Below are 21269 nucleotides of genomic sequence, written 5' to 3'. Positions count from 1 at the left end.
TGACCGCTCCTAAAAATGGCTGAAAATGACCTAGAATAGCTCGTAGAGACGTGTTATGGTGTTCAAAGTGGGAATGACGGCCAAAAAACCCCAAAAAACCTTTTAATTTAACATGTCAAAAAAATGGCTAATAAGGCAATAGTATAGTATGTCAAAAAAAGTCAAAATTTGACCGCTCCTAAAAATGGCTGAAAACGACCTAGAATTTCTTGTAGAGACGCGTTATGGTGTTCAAAGTGGGAATGACGGCCAAAAAAACCCAAAAAACCTTTTAATTTAACATGTCAAAAAAATGGCCAACAAGGCAATAGTATAGTATGTCGAAAAATGTCCAAATTTGACAGCTCCTAAAAATGGCTGAAAAGGACCTAGAATAGCTCGTAGAGACGCGTTATGGTGTTCAAAGTGGGAATGACGGCCAAAAAAACCCAAAAAACCTTTTAATTTAGAATGTCAAAAAAATGGCCAACAAGGCAATAGTATAGTATGTCGAAAAAAGTCCAAATTTGACCGCTCCTAAAAATGGCTGAAAATGACCTAGAATAGCTCGTAGAGACGCGTTATGGTGTTCAAAGTGGGAATGACGGCCAAAAAACCCCAAAAAACCTTTTAATTTAACATGTCAAAAAAATGGCCAACAAGGCAATAGTATAGTATGTCGAAAAATGTCAAAATTTGACCGCTCCTAAAAATGGCTGAAAATGATTTGGAATAGCTTGTAGAGACGCGTTATGGTGTTCAAAGTGGGAATGACGGCCAAAAAAAACCAAAAAACCTTTTAATTTAGAATGTCAAAAAAATGGCCAACAAGGCAATAGTATAGTATGTCGAAAAAAGTCCAAATTTGACCGCTCCTAAAAATGGCTGAAAATGACCTAGAATAGCTCGTAGAGACGCGTTATGGTGTTCAAAGTGGGAATGACGGCCAAAAAACCCCAAAAAACCTTTTAATTTAACATGTCAAAAAAATGGCCAACAAGGCAATAGTATAGTATGTCGAAAAATGTCAAAATTTGACCGCTCCTAAAAATGGCTGAAAATGATTTGGAATAGCTCGTAGAGACATGCTATAGTGTTCAAAGTGGGAATGACGGCCAAAAAAACCCAAAAAACCTTTTAATTTAACATGTCAAAAAAATGGCCAACAAGGCAATAGTATAGTATGTCGAAAAATGTCAAAATTTGACAGCTCCTAAAAATGGCTGAAAAGGACCTAGAATAGCTCGTAGAGACGCGTTATGGTGTTCAAAGTGGGAATGACGGCCAAAAAAACCCAAAAAACCTTTTAATTTAGAATGTCAAAAAAATGGCCAACAAGGCAATAGTATAGTATGTCGAAAAAAGTCAAAATTTGACCGCTCCTAAAAATGGCTGAAAATGACCTAGAATAGCTCGTAGAGACGCGTTATGGTGTTCAAAGTGGGAATGACAGCCAAAAAAACCCCCCAAAAAAATTAATTTAACATGTCAAAAAAATGGCCAACAAGGCAATAGTATAGTATGTCGAAAAAAGTCCAAATTTGACCGCTCCTAAAAATGGCTGAAAACGACCTAGAATTTCTTGTAGAGACGCGTTATGGTGTTCAAAGTGGGAATGACGGCCAAAAAAACCCAAAAAACCTTTTAATTTAGAATGTCAAAAAAATGGCCAACAAGGCAATAGTATAGTATGTCGAAAAAAGTCCAAATTTGACTGCTCCTAAAAATGGCTGAAAATGACCTAGAATAGCTCGTAGAGACGCGTTATGGTGTTCAAAGTGGGAATGACGGCCAAAAAAAACCCAAAAAACTTTTTAATTTAACATGTCAAAAAAATGGCCAACAAGGCAATAGTATAGTATGTCGAAAAAAGTCCAAATTTGACCGCTCCTAAAAATGGCTGAAAAGGACCTAGAATAGCTCGTAGAGACGCGTTATGGTGTTCAAAGTGGGAATGACGGCCAAAAAAAACCAAAAAACCTTTTAATTTAGAATGTCAAAAAAATGGCCAACAAGGCAATAGTATAGTATGTCGAAAAAAGTCCAAATTTGACCGCTCCTAAAAATGGCTGAAAATGACCTAGAATAGCTCGTAGAGACGTGTTATGGTGTTCAAAGTGGGAATGACGGCCAAAAACCCCCAAAAAACCTTTTAATTTAACATGTCAAAAAAATGGCTAATAAGGCAATAGTATAGTATGTCAAAAAAAGTCCAAATTTGACCGCTCCTAAAAATGGCTGAAAACGACCTAGAATTTCTTGTAGAGACGCGTTATGGTGTTCAAAGTGGGAATGACGGCCAAAAAAACCCAAAAAACCTTTTAATTTAACATGTCAAAAAAATGGCCAACAAGGCAATAGTATAGTATGTCGAAAAAAGTCCAAATTTGACCGCTCCTATAAATGGTTGAAAACGACCTAGAATTTCTTGTAGAGACGCGTTATAGTGTTCAAAGTGGGAATGACGGCCAAAAAAACCCAAAAAACCTTTTAATTTAACATGTCAAAAAAATGGCCAACAAGGCAATAGTATAGTATGTCGAAAAAAGTCCAAATTTGACCGCTCCTAAAAATGGCTGAAAATGACCTAGAATAGCTCGTAGAGGCACATTATAGTGTTCAAAGTGGGAATGACGGCCAAAAAATCCCCAAAAACCTTTTAATTTAATGTGTCAAAAAATGGCCAACAAGGCAATAGTATAGTATGACGAAAAAAGTCCAAATTTGACCGCTCCTAAAAATGGCTGAAAACGACCTAGAATAGCTCGTGGAGGCACGTTATAGTGTTCAAAGTGGGAATGATGGCCAAAAAAACCCAAAAAACCTTTTAATTTAGCATGTCAAAAAAAGGGCCAACAAGGCAATAGTATAGTATGTCGAAAAAAGTCCAAATTTGACTGCTCCTAAAAATGGCTGAAAACAACCTAGAATAGCTCATAGAGCTACATTATAGTGTTCAAAGTGGGAATGACGGCCAAAAAAAACAAAAAACCTTTTAATTTAACATGTCAAAAAAATGGCCAACAAGGCAATAGTATAGTATGTCGAAAAAAGTCTAAATTTGACCACTCCTAAAAATGGCTGAAAACGTTCTAGAATAGCTCGTAGAGGCACGTTATAGTGTTCAAAGTGGGAATGACGGCCAAAAAAAAGAAAAAAAATTTTTAATTTAACATGTCAAAAAATGGCCAACAAGGCAATAGTATAGTATGACGAAAAAAGTCCAAATTTGACCGCTCCTAAAAATGGCTGAAAACGACCTAGAATAGCCTGTAGAGACGCATTGTGGTGTACAAAGGGGAAATGATAGCCAAAAAAACCCAAAAACCTCATAATTTAGTATGTCAAAAAAATGGCCAACAAGGCAATAGTATGTCGAAAAAAGTCCAAATTTGACCGCTCCTAAAAATGGCTGAAAACAACATAGAATAGCTTGTAGAGACACGTTATAGTGTTCAAAGTGGGAATGACGGCCAAAAAAACAAAAAAACTTTTAATTTAACATGTCAAAAAAAATGCCAACAAGGCAATAGTATAGCATGTGGAAAAAAGTCGAAATTTGACGGCTCTTAAAAATGGCTAAAGACAGCATAGAATAGCTTGTAGATCCTCATCATGGTGTACAAAGTAGGAATAAAGGCCAAAAAAGGCCCAAACCCTCATAATTTAGTATGTCAAAAAAACAGCCAAGAAGGCAATAGTATAGTATGTTGGAAAAAGTCAAATTTTAACTGCTACCACAAATGGTTAAAGACAGCATAGAATAGCTTATAGAGACACGTCATAGCGTACAAAGTGGGAATAAAGGCCAAAAAAAACCCCAAAACATCATAATTTAGCATGTCAAGAAATGGCCAACAAGGCTATAGTATAGTATGTCGGGAAAAAAAATGGCTGAAAACGACCTAGAATAGCTTGTAGAGACGCCTCATAGTGAATTAATTGGGAATCAAGGTCAAAAAAACATATCATGCAACAATAGTGATAGACACAAAATTAATAAACGCAATTAATGATAGCTTGTGATGTTTCATACAAATACTGTAGGTGCTGATAAGAGTCCCATGCATATATTAATAGTGGAGGCATGACTGATAATAATGTCAGTAGAAGATTGCGCAGTCAAAGCCTGCGATACAGGCTCATCTTCAAACAGGACCACAGCAACAGCACAACCAAGTCCACGATCCAAGTGAGCCGGAGGTACAGCATCAGTGAAGCCACAGCACGATCCAGGCGCAGCCAAGATAACATCCAGGAAAATTAAAAAACAAGGGAGCACTTATAGAATACATAGTATAGTATATCGAAAAACGGCAAATTTTAACATGTCAATGTCAATGGCAACAATGGCTAAAAATGACGTATTATATCTTCGTCTTACTAAACAATGTTGGAAAAAAGGCCAAAAATGTAATAATTTAGCATGTCCAAGAAATTTGCAAAAAACGCCACAGTGCTAGAGTACATTGTTTTGGGTACACTATTTTAGGTGTTTTTCATCTGTTTTTAGGACATGCCATATTTTGACATTTTTCACAATGTTGTACTATTGCATTTTCTGTAATTTTCTCGACATGCTATATTATGGTGTTTTTAGCCAATCTTGCAACATTTTATGCTATGGCGTGATTTGGCACACCATTCCAGGTGCTTTTCAGCTGTTTTTGGGACATTTCATAGTTTGACATTTTTTGCCCTACTATTGTATTGCATTTTCTGTCGATTTTTTTGACATGCTACATTATGGGTTTTTTTTGGACGTTTTTGCGAAAGTCTATGCTATGGCGTGTCTCTACACCATATTTTAGGGAACGTTTTCAGGACATGACATATTTTGACATGTTTTGCCATACTATAGTATGGCATTTTCTGTCATTTTTTTGACATGCTATATTATAGTGTTTTTGGCCAATCTTGCATCATTCTATGCTATGGCATGTCTATGTTATGGCATGTCATACTATACTATGTATGCTTTTTTGGTATTTTTTTTGACATGCTATATCATGATATTTTTTAACTTTTTTGCGTGTCAAAAAACGCCATACTATAGCATGTCAAAAGTGCAGAAAAAGTCCACCTTTGTTAGTTGAAAAATGCTGTAAAATAGCATGTGGAACGTCATATTATAGCACACTGAATAAAGTGCCAATAAAGTCGACATTTTTTATGTCCAAAGACGACATAGTTTATCATGTCGAAAAACGCCATATTATCCATCTATCCATCCATTTTCTTCCACTTATCCGGGGTCGGGTCGCGGGGGCAGCAGCCTAAGCAGGGAAGCCCAGACTTCCCTCTCTCCGGCCACTTCGTCCAGCTCTTCCTGGGGGATCCCGAAGCGTTCCCAGGCCAGCTGTGAGACATAGTCTCTCCAGCGTGTCCTGGGTCTTCCCCGGGGCCTCCTACCGGGGGGATGTGCCCTGAACACCTCACCAGGGAGGCGTCCTGGAGGCATCCTAATTAGATGCCCGAGCCACCTCATCTGGCTCTTCTCAACGCGGAGGAGCAGCGGCTCTACTCCGAGCTCCTCCCGGATGACTGAGCTTCTCACCCTATCTCTAAGGGAGAGCCCAGCCACCCTACAGAGGAAGCTCATTTCGGCCGCTCGTACCCGCTATCTTGTTCTTTCGGTCACTACCCAAAGCTCGTGACCATAGGTGAGGGTAGGAACGAAGATCGACCGGTAAATCGAGAGCTTTGCCTTTCGGCTCAGCTCCCTCTTCACCACGACAGATCGGTGGAGAGTCCACATTACTGCAGACGCTGCATCGATCCGCCTGTCGATCTCCCGCTCCATCCTTCCCTTACTCGTGTACAAGACCCCGAGGTACTTAAACTCCTCCACTTGGGGCAGGATCTCGTCCCCGATCCGGAGGGGGCACTCCACCCTTTTCCGGCTGAGAACCATGGCCTCGGATTTGGAGGTGCTGATTCTCATCCCGGCCACTTCACACTCGGCTGTGAAGTGATCCAGTGAGAGCTGAAGGTCACGACCTGATGAAGCCAACAGGACCACATCATCTGCAAAGAGCAGAGACCCAATCCTGAGGTCACCAAACCAGACCCCCTCAACCCCCTGGCTGCGCCTAGAAATTCTGTCCATAAAAGTTATGGACAGAATTGGTGACAAAGGGCAGCCCTGGTGGAGTCCAACCCTCACCGGAAATGAGTTCGACTTACTGCCGGCAATGCGGACCAAGCTCTGGCACCGGTCAAACAGGGAACGGACAGCTTGTATCAGGGGGTCCAAAACCCCATATTCCCGGAGAACCCCTCACAGGATTCCCCGAGGGACACGGTCGAATGCCTTCTCCAAGTCCACAAAACACATGTAGACTCGTTTGGCAAATTCCCATGCACCCTCAAGGACCCTGCCAAGGGTCCAGAGCTGGTCCACAGTTCCACTACCGGGGCGACAACCGCATTGCTCCTCCTGGATCCGGGGTTTGACTATCAGGCGGACCCTCCTCTCTAGTACCCCCGAATAGACCTTACCAAGGAGGCTGAGGAGTGTGATCCCCCTGTAGTTAGAACACACCCTCTGGTCCCCCTTCTTAAAAAAGAGGGACCACCACCCCACTCTGCCAGTCCAAGGGCACTGCACCCGATGTCCACGTAATGTTGCAGAGTCGTGTCAACCACAACAGCCCCACAACATCCAGGGCCTTGAGGAACTCCGGGCGGACCTTGTCCACCCCCAGGGCCCTGCCACCAAGGAGCTTTTTGACCACCTCGGCAACCTCAGCCCCAGAGATGGAAGAGCCACCCCCGAGTCCCCAGGCCCTGCTTCCTCACAGGAAGGCGTGTCCGTGAGATTGAGGAGGTCTTTGAAGTATTCCTTACACCAATCCACAATGTCCCGAGTTGAGGTCAGCAGCGCCCCATCCCCACAATACACAGTGTTGACAGAGCACTGCTTCCCCCTCCTGAGACACCGGATGGTAGTCCAGAACCTCTTCGAAGACGTCCGGAAGTCGTTACCCATGGCCTCACCGAACTCCTCCCACGCCCGGGTTTTCGCCTCGGCGACCGCTGCAGCTGCATTCCACTTGGCCTGCTGGTACCTGTCTGCTGCCTCCGGAGTCCCACAGGCCAAGAAGGCCTGATAGGACTCCTTCAGCTTGACGGCACCCCTTATCGCCGGTGTCCACCAGCGGGTTCAGGTGTTGCCACCCCGACAGGCACCGACCACCTTACGGCCACAGCACCGGTCGGCTGCCTCAGTAATGGAGGCACGGAACATGGCCCACTCGGACTCAATGTCCCCCGCCTCCCCCGGGACATGGTCAAAGCTCTCCCAGAGTTGGGAGTTGAAGCTCCTTCTGACGGGAGACTCTGCCAGATGTTCCCAGCAGACCCTCACAATGCATTTGGGTCTGCCAGGTCTGACCGGCGTCCTCCCCCACCATCGGAGCCAACTCACCACCAGGTGCTGATCGGTTGACAGCTCTGCTCCTCTCTTCACCCGAGTATCCAAGACATACGGCTGCAAGTCCGACGATACGACTACAAAGTCAATCGTTGAACTACGGCCTAGGGTGTCCTGATGCCAAGTGCGCATATGGACACCCTTATGCTTGAACATGGTGTTCGTTATGGACAATCTGTGGCGAGCACAGAAGTCCAATAACAAAACACCACTCAGGGGGGCCATTCCTCCTGATCACACCCCTCTAGGTCTCACTGTCTTTGCCAATGTGAGCGTTGAAGTCCCCCAGCAGAACGAGGGAGTCCCTAGAAGGAGCACTCTCCAGCCCCCCCTCTAAGGACTCCAAAAAGGGTGGATACTCTGAACTGCTGTTTGGACCATAGGCACAAACAACAGTCAGGATCCGTCCCCCAACCCGAAGGCGGAGGGAAGCTACCCTCTCATTAACTGGGGTAAACTCCAACGTACAGGCACCGAGCCGGGGGGCAATAAGTATTGCCACCCCTGCTTGGCGCCTCTCACCAGTGGCAACTCCAGTGTGGAAGAGAGTCCATTCCCTCTCGAGTAGACTGGTTCCAGAGCCCACGCTGTGTGTCGAGGTGAGGCCAACTATATCTAATCGGAACTTCTCAACCTCGTGCACCAGCTCAGGCTCCTTCCCCACCAGAGAAGTGACATTCCACGTCCCCAGAGCTAGCTTCTGCAGCCGAGGATCGGACCGCCAAGGTCCCCGCCTTCGGCTGCTGCCCAACTCACAAAGAACCTGCCATATTATAGCATGTCAAAAAAAGTGCAGAAAAAGTTGACCATTTTTATGCCGAAAAACGACATAGTTTAGCATAAGGAAAAAGTGCCAAAAATGTTAAACTTTGGGGGAACTATAATGTTGTCCATCTTTACATACAGTCTATGTTCCCAGTCGATAAATCAGTGCTTGTTTTTCTCGCATACCTCCACAGAAATCTGCAGTTTGCTTGACGAATTAAAGATAACTCTGTATGCAAATGGCCCATCAACAGTAATTATCAACTGTGTTTTTTAGTCAATAGATTTTGCTCACCTGCCAAGAATTATCAGTATAATAAAAACTTTCATACCTGGAAAAAGAAGTCAAGGTGGAGATCTGGCACGACGGTACAGCTTTCCAGCATCGCCTTTATTGTGAAAACCAACATGTTTGGCTCATTATCTTCATCTGTGTGAAGAAAAGCATAACCATAGTATATCAAATCAACCACGAAGGGTACAATTTCATAATCTCCAAGTATTTGTACAGAAGATAAACAATGATTTGAACAGCACTTGGTTGGCCAAGATCTCTTTGTACACAAATGTGCCCCATCTTGCCTAATTTTTCTCAATAACTCTGATCCAAATTACAGGCTGAAACATGTGGGTATCAACCACAAACTTGTTTTGTACATCACAGGCATTGTTGCTAGGATTTCTTTTTTCATTCTTGGTAAAAGGCAGATAGGGTTAGCAATGACATTATATTTACAGTTAAAAGATTTGACTGTGCTTGTTACCTGTCCAGGCAGCTGAAAGAAGTGGTTGGCAGAGCTTTCTCTCGGGTCAGAGTGAGGGAGCGAGGCAGTCCAGGGCCTGTTGGATTACAGCAGGAACAAATCATTTTTATTAGTCATCATTTTCATTAATTGTTGAGTCCAAAAAATGGGTCACAAGGTCAGAGGTGAATGCTTGTTTTGTTCAACCAACAGGGCAAAACCCAAATATATTCAACTTGCAATGATAGAACAGAGAAAAACAGCACTTCCTCACGTTTAGGAGGAATTCTTTGATGTTTTTTATTGATAAACTACTTAAGCAGTTTCAATACTGTGCCTAATTTATGGTATCACTTCAATTTGTCCAACAATCAAAAACTGTACAATTAATAAAGATTTAATGGATAAACTCCTTTCATACATTTTTAGTTTCAAATCTTTTTGGAGGCTTTTATAAGTGAGGGGAGCAGAGCTCAAAAAAGCTTCTTTCCCAGCTCAGTCCGTGCACAAGGAACAGACAACAAATCTAAATCTTGAGATCGCAGACTATAGCTACATTCAGATCTCTGTTCAGTCAAACTGAAGGGCTGTTGACATGGCAACGGTTCTTGCATGAAACGTTAAACTTTTGAAACAGGGTGACAGAGTGTAATCTTGAAAACAACCCCTTAAGTCGCGTGTAAACTGGCAATGTGCGGATCCTATGAGAACAGTGACGCACTGGTGTTCTTCTGTGGTGTGACATTACAAAGTTACACTGCCAACCATCGGCTTGGCATACATACTACAGCGTTTTTGGTTGCTTTGGAGGATCTGTGTACACGAGGCTCGTTTCCACAGTGTTTTCACATGAATTAAGATTTTCTTTTAAAAACGCAAGAAAAGACTTTTCCGTTTTTAGTAGGTCTGTCATCGTGGCCTTAGTGAAGTGGTGTCTGCCTGATTTTAACGCTCTCAGAAGTAAAAGAGGGAATGAATCAGTTGAAACTTGTCATAGTGTGTAGGTGTTTTAATATTTCTACATGCTACACTATATTCTATGTATTTTTTATTGTGGTTACTGTTGTTTGTAACTTTTCTTATGCTGCTGTCTTGGCCAGTTCTCCCTTCAAAAAGAGACTGTTGATCTCAACAGGACTTAAACGGTTAAATATGGGCTAAATAAATAAACAAGCTTCATCAGGCTTTGAGAACAGGCACGTGAAGCCTCCAGCTTTACTCTGATGGTGAAGGTTTGTGCCTCAGAAACTGATGTGTAATTTGTGATTTTGTTCCCTTCATATCCACAGGTATGATGACTGCCTGGTGGTGCCCATTATTGAGAATACACCAGAGGAGAAGGACCTGAAAGACCGGATGGCTCGGGCAATGCAGGACTACCCAGACTCGTGCGCCGTCCTAGTGCGCCGACACGGTGTTTATGTTTGGGGCGAGTCGTGGGAAAAAGCCAAGACCATGTGAGCATTTACCTCCCAGCACTATTAACCTGTTTGGTCCGTTTATGACCAAGAATATATATTTGTACTGAGAGCATGTGTAACAAAGAAAACAGATTTAAAATCCCTACGGTGTATTTTTTTCCCTCAACACTGAAAATACTGCTTTATTTCGAAGGTGTGAATGCTACGACTACCTGTTTGACATCGCCGTGCAGATGAAGCAGTGTGGACTGGACCCCGCCGCCCACCCAACGGAGGAAAAAGGAATAGTTTGACATTCAGTGGTGCTTTTTAAAGAGACATTTGTTGCAGAAAGGTCAGTGGAGTTCAATCAGGAGAGCAGATTGTAATCATTTGCCTTTTCACGCCGGCCTGCTTCAAATTTGATGAAATTTGATGGTGAGGGCAGATCCAAGGTTGAAGGAGATTGAATGCCTGTGATCCGGAAGCACCTGCAGCTACGCTTGCAAAGCACTATGGGACAGATCTTGAATGAGCAGCCGGCAAATCAGGGTCCTCAGGTTCAAATGCTTCTCTATTCAAGTCTGACTGCACTGATAATATGGTGTCTGTGCAGGTCAGGCATGATCATACAGTGCATCTCTATTGATCTGCAGCAGTGATTAACTGCCTTTCCTTCAATCAATAAAAACTGATGGAATGTAAATTGTGTCTCAGAGTTTATTTTTTAAGGTTTCCCTTACCTTTACAAAAAAGTCCATTCGTCTTATTCTGCTCATCTGGAGCCGAGTCGCAGCGGGTGAAGCGAAGAGATGCAGCAACGTTTTTCCAGCTCCTTTAAAAAAACAAACAAAAAAAAAACGTTTTGTCATGTAAACAAATTTTCCCTTTGAAAGCAGTTCGTCATTTTCTGTGTTTAACTCTCAGAAAATCCTTATTAGTGACACCTCTCACTTACACACTGTATTTAAGTATAATTTTTTTGACGACACACTGTACTATGGCAGTTTAAACATGCAATTATTTAATTTTTTCATAGCACATTTTACATGATTTTATTCTTTTTTCAACATACTATGCTATGGCCTTTTTTTGACATATTTTACTATGGCACTTTTTTAAAAAATACTATGTGTGACTGACTTTTTATACATACTATAGCCTACTATGGCTTTTTTTGGGATAGCATACTGTGAAATGGTAACGACAAAGTATGCGTTTACATTTTTATGGACATGGTATACTGTGGCTTTTTCGGCATACTATACTATGATTTTATGAGTTTTTCGACGTACTGCACTGTGGCATTTTTTTCAACATTCAGCTAAGGCTATTTTACCATGCTATACTGTGGACACTTTTTTGGTGTACTGTGCTATGTTTTTACGACTTATATCAACATACTATACTACAGCATTTTTTTCTGGATACTATACTATAGATTTTATGGACATATACTAAATTATTTTGACATAGTATACAGAGACTTAGTATCGAAATACTTTTTTTTGACACACTGAACTATGGCTTTTACATACTGTACAATGGTTGTTTGAGCGTGCCATTTTGTGGAATATTTTTGGTATATTGTACTATGTATTTGTGCTTTTTTTTTTACATACTATACTAGGATTTGTTGTGGACATAGTATACTATGACATTTTTTGTGACACACTATATTATGGAAATTTACACATGCTACTCTACATTTTATGGCATACTTTACTATGTTTTTAGTACCTTTTTCGAAATTCAACAGTCTTTTTTTTCAACATACAGCTAAAATGTTTTAAAAAGTTTTTGTGTGGAATTTCTTTTTGGCATACTGTACTATGTTTTTATGACTTCTATCAACAAACTATACCATTGACATTATATTTGGGCATTTTTGGACATAGTATACTGTGACTTAGTATCGACATTCGACATACTGTACTATAACATTTATTTTCAACATACTATATTTTGGCAGTTAAACATGCTATTTTTATAGCAAACTGTACTGTGATTTTATTGCATTTTTGACAGTATAATGGCTGTTTTGACATGCTATAATATGACTTTTTATGACATAATATAGTATGACTTTTTAATCAACATTGTATACTTTTTACTATTTACATTGTATGATTTTATTACTTATTCGACATATTGTTCTATAGCTTTTTTTAACATGTTATTTTGTGAAATTTTTTTGGCATGCTGTACGATGTTTTTAAGACTTCTGTTGACATATTTTACTATGGCTCTTTTTTGACATTCTCTACTATGACTTTTCATCAAAATACTTGTCAAAATACTTTTTACTTATTCGACATACTTTACTATAGCTTTTTTAACATGCAGCTAAGGCTGGTTTAACATGGTATATTGTGGATTTTTTTGACATACTATACTATGACTTGTTTAATGGCATATGATTTTTATCAACATAGTATACTACACAGTTTATTTTACAGATACGCTACATAATTAATTTTCTTCTGCATACTATACTATGGCATTTTGGGGCATTCTATATTATGGGAATTTCAACATGCTTTTCTTTTAAAAAATATTTATGGCACACTAACCAATGATTGTTTTCCTTTTTTCTACAGACTATACTATGTGACTCCTTCATGGCATACAACAAAATTTGTTGTTTTTTTTAAATAGACATAGTATACTGTGTCATATTTTTCAGCATACTGTACTGTGGAATGTTTTTCAACAGATTTACAACACAATGGATTTTTTTTTTTTTTTTTTTTTTTTAATATTATACATTGTCACTGCAAAATGTCACGGCAGCTTTTTCCCCTCTGCACCTCTGCACACAGTACCTGTAACACAAGGCCCAGATATTTCAGTTCCAAATAGATATAACACAAATACCATTTTTCACTTTTCGTAAACACTGTATTCACACAAGTGACTGGTCATATTGTCCAACACACCTCGGCAAAAATAACCCCGCGCTGCATAAAGGGACCCTCGCTGTGTCCATGAACATCACCCACACTACCATTTCAGCACCAGGCGGGTGCACTGGGTGCAGGGATCACACGACAACGCCTGTAGATCCTCACGCTGCATGCCTCCAGTTGTCTGCATACTCATTTCTCATGAAAGCCGGCGTTGCTCTTTTAACAAGCTCCCTCTGCTGCTAACATCCCCTGCTTCCACCACTGTGCTCCCTCAAAACAGACTGCTGTGAAATATGCTGCAGGCTTATTTGAATTTAAAAAAAAAACAAAAAACCGACAAATATACAAAAAAACCAAAAATATTCTTCCGTGGTTCACCATCACTGCCAAGATTCCCCATATTTTGATTAATGAGGAATTCTGGTAAACTCATCTGCTGTTCAGTGATTTTCTGAGGAATGATCTGTAAAAAGCTGACAAATGACTGTGTTAAAAAAAGAAAAAAAAAAGCCGTAACTAAAGAATTCAGCATTGTCAAAGGCAGACTATCCACCCACACTCAAAACCAAATATTATGTGTATTATATATTCCAATATGCACACCATTATGCATTTATATTAATATTTATTACCTGTCAGACGGCAAAGTTCAGCTACAGACACATTGGTAATGGAATATGAAGCCAAAGACGCATCACGTGATACGAAGGCTCAGGAGGGCGCTGTAGCAAGTCGTCCACACTGTGGAATGAGGCCAGCTGGGCTCAGACACTTTTTCCACAAATACCTGAAGACAGAGGAAAGAAAGAAAGAGCTCAGGGTTAAAGTGCAAAAGCACAGAAACAAAGAAGCAAAAACATTTTCAATGACAAGTTGAGCATTTTTATACCTTAGCAGCAGGACGGGGCATTATGGAGAAAACCAAATATCACAATATTTTTGACCAATACCTTGATATTGTGACTATATTGTAGGGTTTACTATTGGTGCTTTTAAATGATGAGAATTTTGATAAATAATTATTGGTAATGTAGTTATAATGACTAATTGGGTAAAAGCAAATAGTAGAGGAGCTAGAACAGTGTGGTAAGTTAATAAAAAAAACATCTCTTTACTGTAATGCAGCCTTTAAAACCAGTAGAAGAAAACACTGACTTACTTACTTATAATATCTAAAATCTAGTCTCATATCATGATATTGATATAATATCAACATATTGTCCAGCCGTACTCAGCAGTTTTCTGAGCGTTCACACAACAACCTTTGGGCAGTTGGGGTGGGAAAATTGTCAACAACCTGTGTCATAAAAATATATATACACAGACAGACACACACACACACACACACACACACACACACACACACACACACACACATTTATATACTGTTCTACGAGCAGTTGACTGAGGTCGAGCTAATTTTAACTACTTCATATGCACTGTTGTATCATTTAAATCTGTTATGATTAAGTGAAATCATGTCATATGTTCTTTGATGAAACTCTTCATCAGATAAGTAAAAGGTAAACTGTCTCAGATAAATGTAGAAAAGGAAAAGTACAATTTTTCTCTTTGAAATATAGTATGTTAGAAATATAAAGTGGTGTTAAAAGAAATAATCAACTTCAAAATTGTAAACAAGTTACAGGTCTTGCACAGATTTATTCTTGGTTTCCTGCGGAGTATTTTTTTTTAACCTTTTTATTCATTAATATTTTATATGTATTTATTTTCAAAAATCATCAGGAAAATCATTCAGCATGGTTGTTGGACCCCAAGGATGCACACTGTGCATTTTGGTGAGTAACACTAAATATGTTTTGTCTGTAAGAAAACTACTGAGCACCTTTACACTAAATATCTGCCACTGCATTTTTAAATTCAACACAATAATCGAACTCACACTGATGGCAATCATTAAAACAAATATAAAATAATACTAAGATGAGGATATGCTATATGCCAGTGAACAGCCACAGATGGAGCAGCAACAACGCACCAACTACTGACCGTACGTACACACACGTACGGTGCTTTCAGTCACAATGAACTCATTTAGCACCAAAGTAACCAGCATGTTCCTCCAAAACCTTATTGCTATCAGACTCTTTTCCTGGCACAAAAATGTAAACAAATATTCGCCCTTTGGCACTTCTTTCCCCTCCCCTGTTATAATCTCTCGTCAGAGCCAGCCCTTACTTCCTGTAGGCCGTCCATGACAGACGCTACGAGAAACCCTTCTTCAGATTTTTTTTTGCTCCCCGTTTGCGCTTCTGTTTGAACTCCCTCAAAAAAGCTTATTTTAATTCATGTTTGTTCATAAAAATTTAAATGGTATACACAGTGTGTTGCCTGGATAGAGAAGAAATCACATCACTGTTTTTGATCCTCTTCTCCTTCATCACTACAGCCATTAGCAGTCTTTTTTGGAGCACATTATCAGCTGCTGCGCAGGGCATCTCATTATAAGCGTTGCAGAAAATGTTATTTTCCCCAGCCTTTTCAATCAATTGAGGGATGTGTAACTGTTCAAGTGCTGTAGTGGCGCCTCTCAACCCATAAATTATGTTCAAGTTGTATTAATGTGTTTGGCACCCATGTCTCAGGAGAAAAGGAACACTCATTGCTGCACCATATTTTTTTATGATATTGATTAAAGTGTAAATGTGTTTATGATTTTTAGCTTCAGTAAAAGCCTTGTGACAGGCCAAATGGTGACATAAATTAATATTATTGACATTCAGACACAAGTGCCATAAGCTTATGTGTGTCCACCACTCAGCCAGCGGCTGCACATCCACACAAATAACGGTTGAAGCTAACTAATGTATCTCGGGGTCAACATTTAAAAGATCACTTTTGCATTTTGACATTCTAACACGGCTCCTTTTTGACATCCTGTTCTTTTTTTTGGCATTTTGCCTCATTAGATAGTTCTAACAAGGGAGTTTTAGAAAATAATAAAAGAGAGGAGCCAGCATGATGAAAGTGGTGGATTTGAGAGCAGAACATTGCAGTCACATGGTACGATATGTTCCTCAGCTCACTGACTCACTAGGATACATTAGATTTGGTTCTCAAATTTAGTAAATTGTCACTTGGCACTTATTTTCAATAATAGTGGGTTCGAAATAATCTGCTTTAGCCCCCTTGAGAAATTTAGGGAGAAGTGTGTAGGATTTATTGGCATCTAGCGGTGAGGACTGCAGATTGCAACCATCTGAAACTTCTCCCATGTGCCAGGCGTGAACTCCCACGAGGCTTCCCTCAGTGTTCATTGTTTATGAGGCTTTTAACCGGGAGCCGAATTATCCACACTGCCTTTCCAAAAGGAACGGCCCCTGTGATTTAAATCAGTAAAACTCTGAAAACAGCAGTTTGACGTTACAAATCTGTTTCTTCTATGTTGGAGTGGACTGTCTACCCAACACCTGCTAACATGGCTCACATTTTATCTCTGGTAACTTAAGATTCAGACATTCGGGAGGTTTTTACCGGGAGCCGAATTATCTGCAGAGCACTCCTCCTCTCAAAAACAAACAGACTCAGGGTTTTAAAATGGTAAGAACACTGAATAAATCAGTTTCATGTTAAAATCTGTGTTTTTCCAATGCTGTTTGGCCCATTTGCAAAGCACCTGATGAAGTCTGCACACATTTTTTCTCTGCTAACACAAAAGATCCAGACATTCGGGAGGTTTTAATGGGAGCCAAATTATCTGCAGAGCTCTCTTCCTCTCAAAAACAATCAGACTTGGTTATTCAAACCTGTAAAAAGACTAAATAAAACACTTTCATGTGTTTTTTTTTTTTTTTCAGTGGCGTTTGGCTTGTCTTGGAGGGGCTGCTAACTACAGAGGCAAACACAAAAATGCAATAATCCCTGTCAAGAGCCAGTGTTTGGTTTGTCTGCTCTGAGATTCTGTAGAGACATGGCAGATTTTGTGGATGAGGACCTGCTTGCTATGTAGATATTAACGGCTCATTGTGAGGTTTAAAAAACATGACGGTTCTGATGTTTATGCTCTCTGTTCCCTTGTGTATCTGGGTTTTGTATGTGTGGTATAAAAAGCTAGCGGGTGTCTACATTTTCCTTGGGATTCATAAAGTATCTATGAATCAATCTATAAATCTATATATGAATCTATGGACGAATCTATGAACGAATCTATGTATGAATCTATATATGAATCTATCTATCTATCTATCCATCCATCCATCCATCCATTTATTTTCAGGTGATAATATACAAAAAAAACAACAAATTTTTATATAATATTTCTTTTCTGCCAGTATATCACATTATTACACACTATATCTACACACCGGACCTTTAAGTATATTTTTTTTACCAGGAGAACAATAATGCATTTTACACAATGAAGCCCTGAATATAAAAAAAAAACACTCCACAGAAGCATTCGAACATGGCAGCCCTTCATTAGTGATTAACAGGCAGCCTGTCACCAACAAAGCAATATGGATTTTCTTCTCTAAGCCGCGTCTTTAGAGGGGAGCGAGTGGGCGGCAACCACATCCATGTGATTGACCAACATTCATGTCATTCAAGCCTACCCTCTTACAAACACACCTCATTTTTATGCTTTCAGTCAAAATGTATCTTGCAAAAACACCACCAATACACACCATTATCCTCAAACCAACATCTACTTATAGGAGCCACAAATTAAAAATCCATTGAAAAATGGAGCCAGCTCACTGAAAGCATCATCTTTCACACCATGTTTAGGCCTTCACATTTTTTAAATCATCACCATAAACCCACTGCTAGTAGCACTGAAGACTGCACTAATGTGTTTTTTTTATTTTTGTTTTTTTATAGTCACTTCAGTTTCAACTTGTGCAATAAACATTATGGAAGACTGAGACTGCACTCAGGGAACTTTGAGTGAAACGACAGTATCAGTAGAAAAACTGCCCTTTTTCAGTTCATTGTTAATTTTTTTTCAATAAAAGGATATTGGAAATAATTTCCCCACATTTTTAAAAAAAAAATCAACCTGCTATTTGTTTTACTCCAGCAGACTGGAGCTCGACTAGACTATCTGTTTATCACAAGAAATGTTATTGTATATTACATAATTTCCTCATATCCTGCAGCCCTAATGATATTTCATGTAGTCTCACCATTATAATCCCGCCAGATAAAACAATGAGCAGTCAATTTCCAGCAACCATGCTCAGTAATCTCAGCGTTCACTACTTTCACTGCTGAAAACAGCAAACAATCTGATTTAGCAACTAGCCGGTGGAAAAGTTGCACACAAAACCAACGCAGTACTTACAGCCAGTGGTGGAAGAAGTAATGTTGCTTAAGAAAAAGTAAGTATAATCAGGAGCATGTACTTAAAGTATTAAAAGTAAAAGCACCCATTGCATAAAAATCTTTAAAAATAAATAGAAGTTCTATGACTTTTCTAGGTTTTTTCTGACTGTGGGAACTCTCAATAGAGCCATAAGAAGTGGCAATAATCAATGACACGCTCTTTCTCTCTCAGTATCTCCCTCTTGAGTGCGTGACTGCTCACTCGTTATCTACTCTCACACACTTTACATGTAGTTTACATATTTTTTATACTTCAGATTTGTGTGTGCTGGGCCACTCAGAGGTTGCTTCCGGGCCGGATGTGGCCCACGTGTCACCAATTGAATAGCCTGGGTTTAGAGTGGTTTTTGTGCATAAGTTATCCAGGTAGTTCCATCAACTTTTAAGAGTTTTCTGTAATTTGAGCTGAAAAATGAATTTGGAAGAAAAGCCAAACGCAAATCCAGTAGAGTGGATTAATTAACTGCTGAAACACTGAGAAAAAAAACACTACATTTACCTACTACTAATGATCATTAAAGATTAAACATGTGATGGATGTCCCTATTTGCAAGTAAAATCACACATTGCATTTGGGTAACTAAAGCTACAATAAATGCAAGCCCATAAATGCAGCTTTTTAGACTATAAAAATAATCATAATATATATATATACAGCAAACAGATAAAAGACTATGTATCTGCATAACGTATCTTCACTAACTGTAGCTGTTTGGTGTTGCTGGAAACCTTTTATTGTCACTCACTAATCACCTTGCAAACACACATCAAGCACTTATAAATTACTGATTGTGCTAATTAAAGTGCACTGACAAAAGAGGATTAATTTCGGCGAGCCACCAGGTTACAAAACAAAACTAAATGAGGACTTTAGGCAAAGAGCTGCTGCAGGTTCAGGTCGGCACGGAGACTTTAGCCTCTCTATCAGGTTTAATTTACTGAGCCGCATGCCACGTAATCTAACTCAGATAGCGGGCTAAATAAGCCCAGTAAAGCATATAAATCAAGCTAAGTGGCTGCAGCTGATGTGAGCCGCAGCTACACAAACAAAAGGTCTCTTGCCACGGTCCGCGCTGCTACAGGTTTCTAGCTACAGTTGAAGAAAAATGAATCGTCTACTTTTTGCTTATGTCCTCTGCAAAGCAGTAATGGTTTGATGTCTGCCAAATTCCAATGTGAATCAGCCTCCTCAGCAAACTTATCAGACCAGCAGCAGCACTTTGCTCTGGGCCGTCTTCTTCCCTTAATCCTTTCACCCGGGCCTCACTTTGTTTTCTTGCCTGCTCTGACTTTGCTGATAGAGATGTAAAGAACCTCAATCCACTTCCCTAGAAAACCTCTGTTTGCTCCCCAAAATACCATTATTTCTGTCTAAACTGTAGATGGATGCAGTTTCAAGTCAAGCTTTCAAAAACAGCCCAGAGTGCCTCGTTCTTTTTTGAACCGCATGAATATCACATACATAAAGAACACTTTAAAGAGCCTCTTTGACTCTTGAAGTGGTATGTTCATTGAGCCCGAGCTTTTTAATGTATGATTCTGCATGCAGATCTAAGAGCTTAAAGGAGCTCTGTGTGACATTTAGAGTGTATGTGCTGTGTGGACACGCAAGTCTCAACAAGGAGGTGACAGCTAGGAACTAATGGTGCTAACTCCATAAACAGTGCTGGACCATAGACTGTATATAAAAATGGATGGCATGACAGCTCCCCCAAAGTGAGGTCATTCAATCTGGATCGCCCCCTGGTGTCTGACTGCAGTATAGGTCATAAAGCCCGCCGCTCACTGAAGGTGGTTCTCATCACTCTGATGTTTGTTCAAGTGTTTGTTTTCGTGATAAGTTTGTTTTTAATGAGTTATTAAATTATACAAAAGGGGGCTTTTCTGCCATGATTGACAGCCATGACAGCCAATCCGTGCGCTCACATTCAATGGAGCTGCTCACGATTGGTCTGACCGATGTTCGGGCGGGAACTCCCCCACCGCGGATATCGTTATTGAGCAGATGCAGGGCTCCCAATAACATGACCCTTGCAAAATGGCAATGCTCGTATCGGGGATATTTTAACTTCACTTCAGCGTAGCGAGGGGAGTGGGGGCGCGTCGTCCATCTTTATTTACAGTCTATGTGCTGGACAGTGCTGATAAAGCTAACTGTGTTGATGCCATCCTATCAGCTGTAAATGCCAGCAGACTTTGCAAGTTACAAGCAATCTGAAGTTTGTACTCGAGCTGCAAGTCAAGTCCCAAGTTAAGACAGGTGAGGTAAGTGAAGGCTCAAGTCAAGAGTGATGACTCATCGCCTCAAGTCTTAAACTTTGAGTTTTGAGTCCTGAACAAGTTATCATGTGCTCTTCACTACATGTAATGCCATTTCAACAACATTGTAATATGCACTAACACACACAAACGTCTGGTCTGACCTACCACAACAAACTACAGAGAGGATTATATTATATAACACACACACACACACACACACACACACACACACACACACACACACACACACACACACACACACACACACACACACACACACACACACAGAGCATGACTTAATTCTCAGCTCAGGTCGCCGTTACTCCACTATATCTTCACATAGCAAATTGTGGTTTGTTGTTATATTAATTCTCTGAAGGTCGCACACACAACCATTAAAAAGTCATCTGCTCTTATTTATGTGGATACT

The 21269-nt window shown here is 40.2% G+C and overlaps 1 protein-coding gene and 1 long non-coding RNA gene across 2 annotated transcripts in view; one reads left to right on the top strand and one right to left on the bottom strand.

Moving 5' to 3' along the window:
* apip (APAF1 interacting protein) overlaps positions 1–11028 on the top strand; it is a 51895-nt gene extending 40867 nt beyond the window's left edge. The window contains exons 7-8 of the mRNA XM_042486679.2: positions 10212–10379; positions 10537–11028. Of these exons, the coding sequence (XP_042342613.1) occupies positions 10212–10379; positions 10537–10636 (268 nt within the window). The 3' untranslated portion in view covers positions 10637–11028. The remainder of the gene's footprint in view (positions 1–10211; positions 10380–10536) is intronic.
* Positions 2017–21269, bottom strand: part of LOC148190348 (uncharacterized) — a 219081-nt gene continuing 199828 nt past the window's right edge. Inside the window, exons 4-8 of the long non-coding RNA XR_015779637.1 lie at positions 13864–14018; positions 11066–13704; positions 8944–9019; positions 8512–8609; positions 2017–4125 (exon numbers count right to left, since the gene is read on the bottom strand). This is a non-coding gene — a long non-coding RNA (uncharacterized LOC148190348). The remainder of the gene's footprint in view (positions 4126–8511; positions 8610–8943; positions 9020–11065; positions 13705–13863; positions 14019–21269) is intronic.

This window comes from Plectropomus leopardus, chromosome 1 (genome assembly GCF_026936395.1).
Source record: "Plectropomus leopardus strain MGB_pleo_1.0 chromosome 1, ASM2693639v1, whole genome shotgun sequence".
NCBI classification, from domain to species: Eukaryota; Metazoa; Chordata; class Actinopteri; order Perciformes; family Serranidae; genus Plectropomus; species Plectropomus leopardus.
The sequence above is the reverse complement of the archived record's forward strand: the minus strand, read 5'-3'. Positions and strand labels throughout refer to the sequence as shown.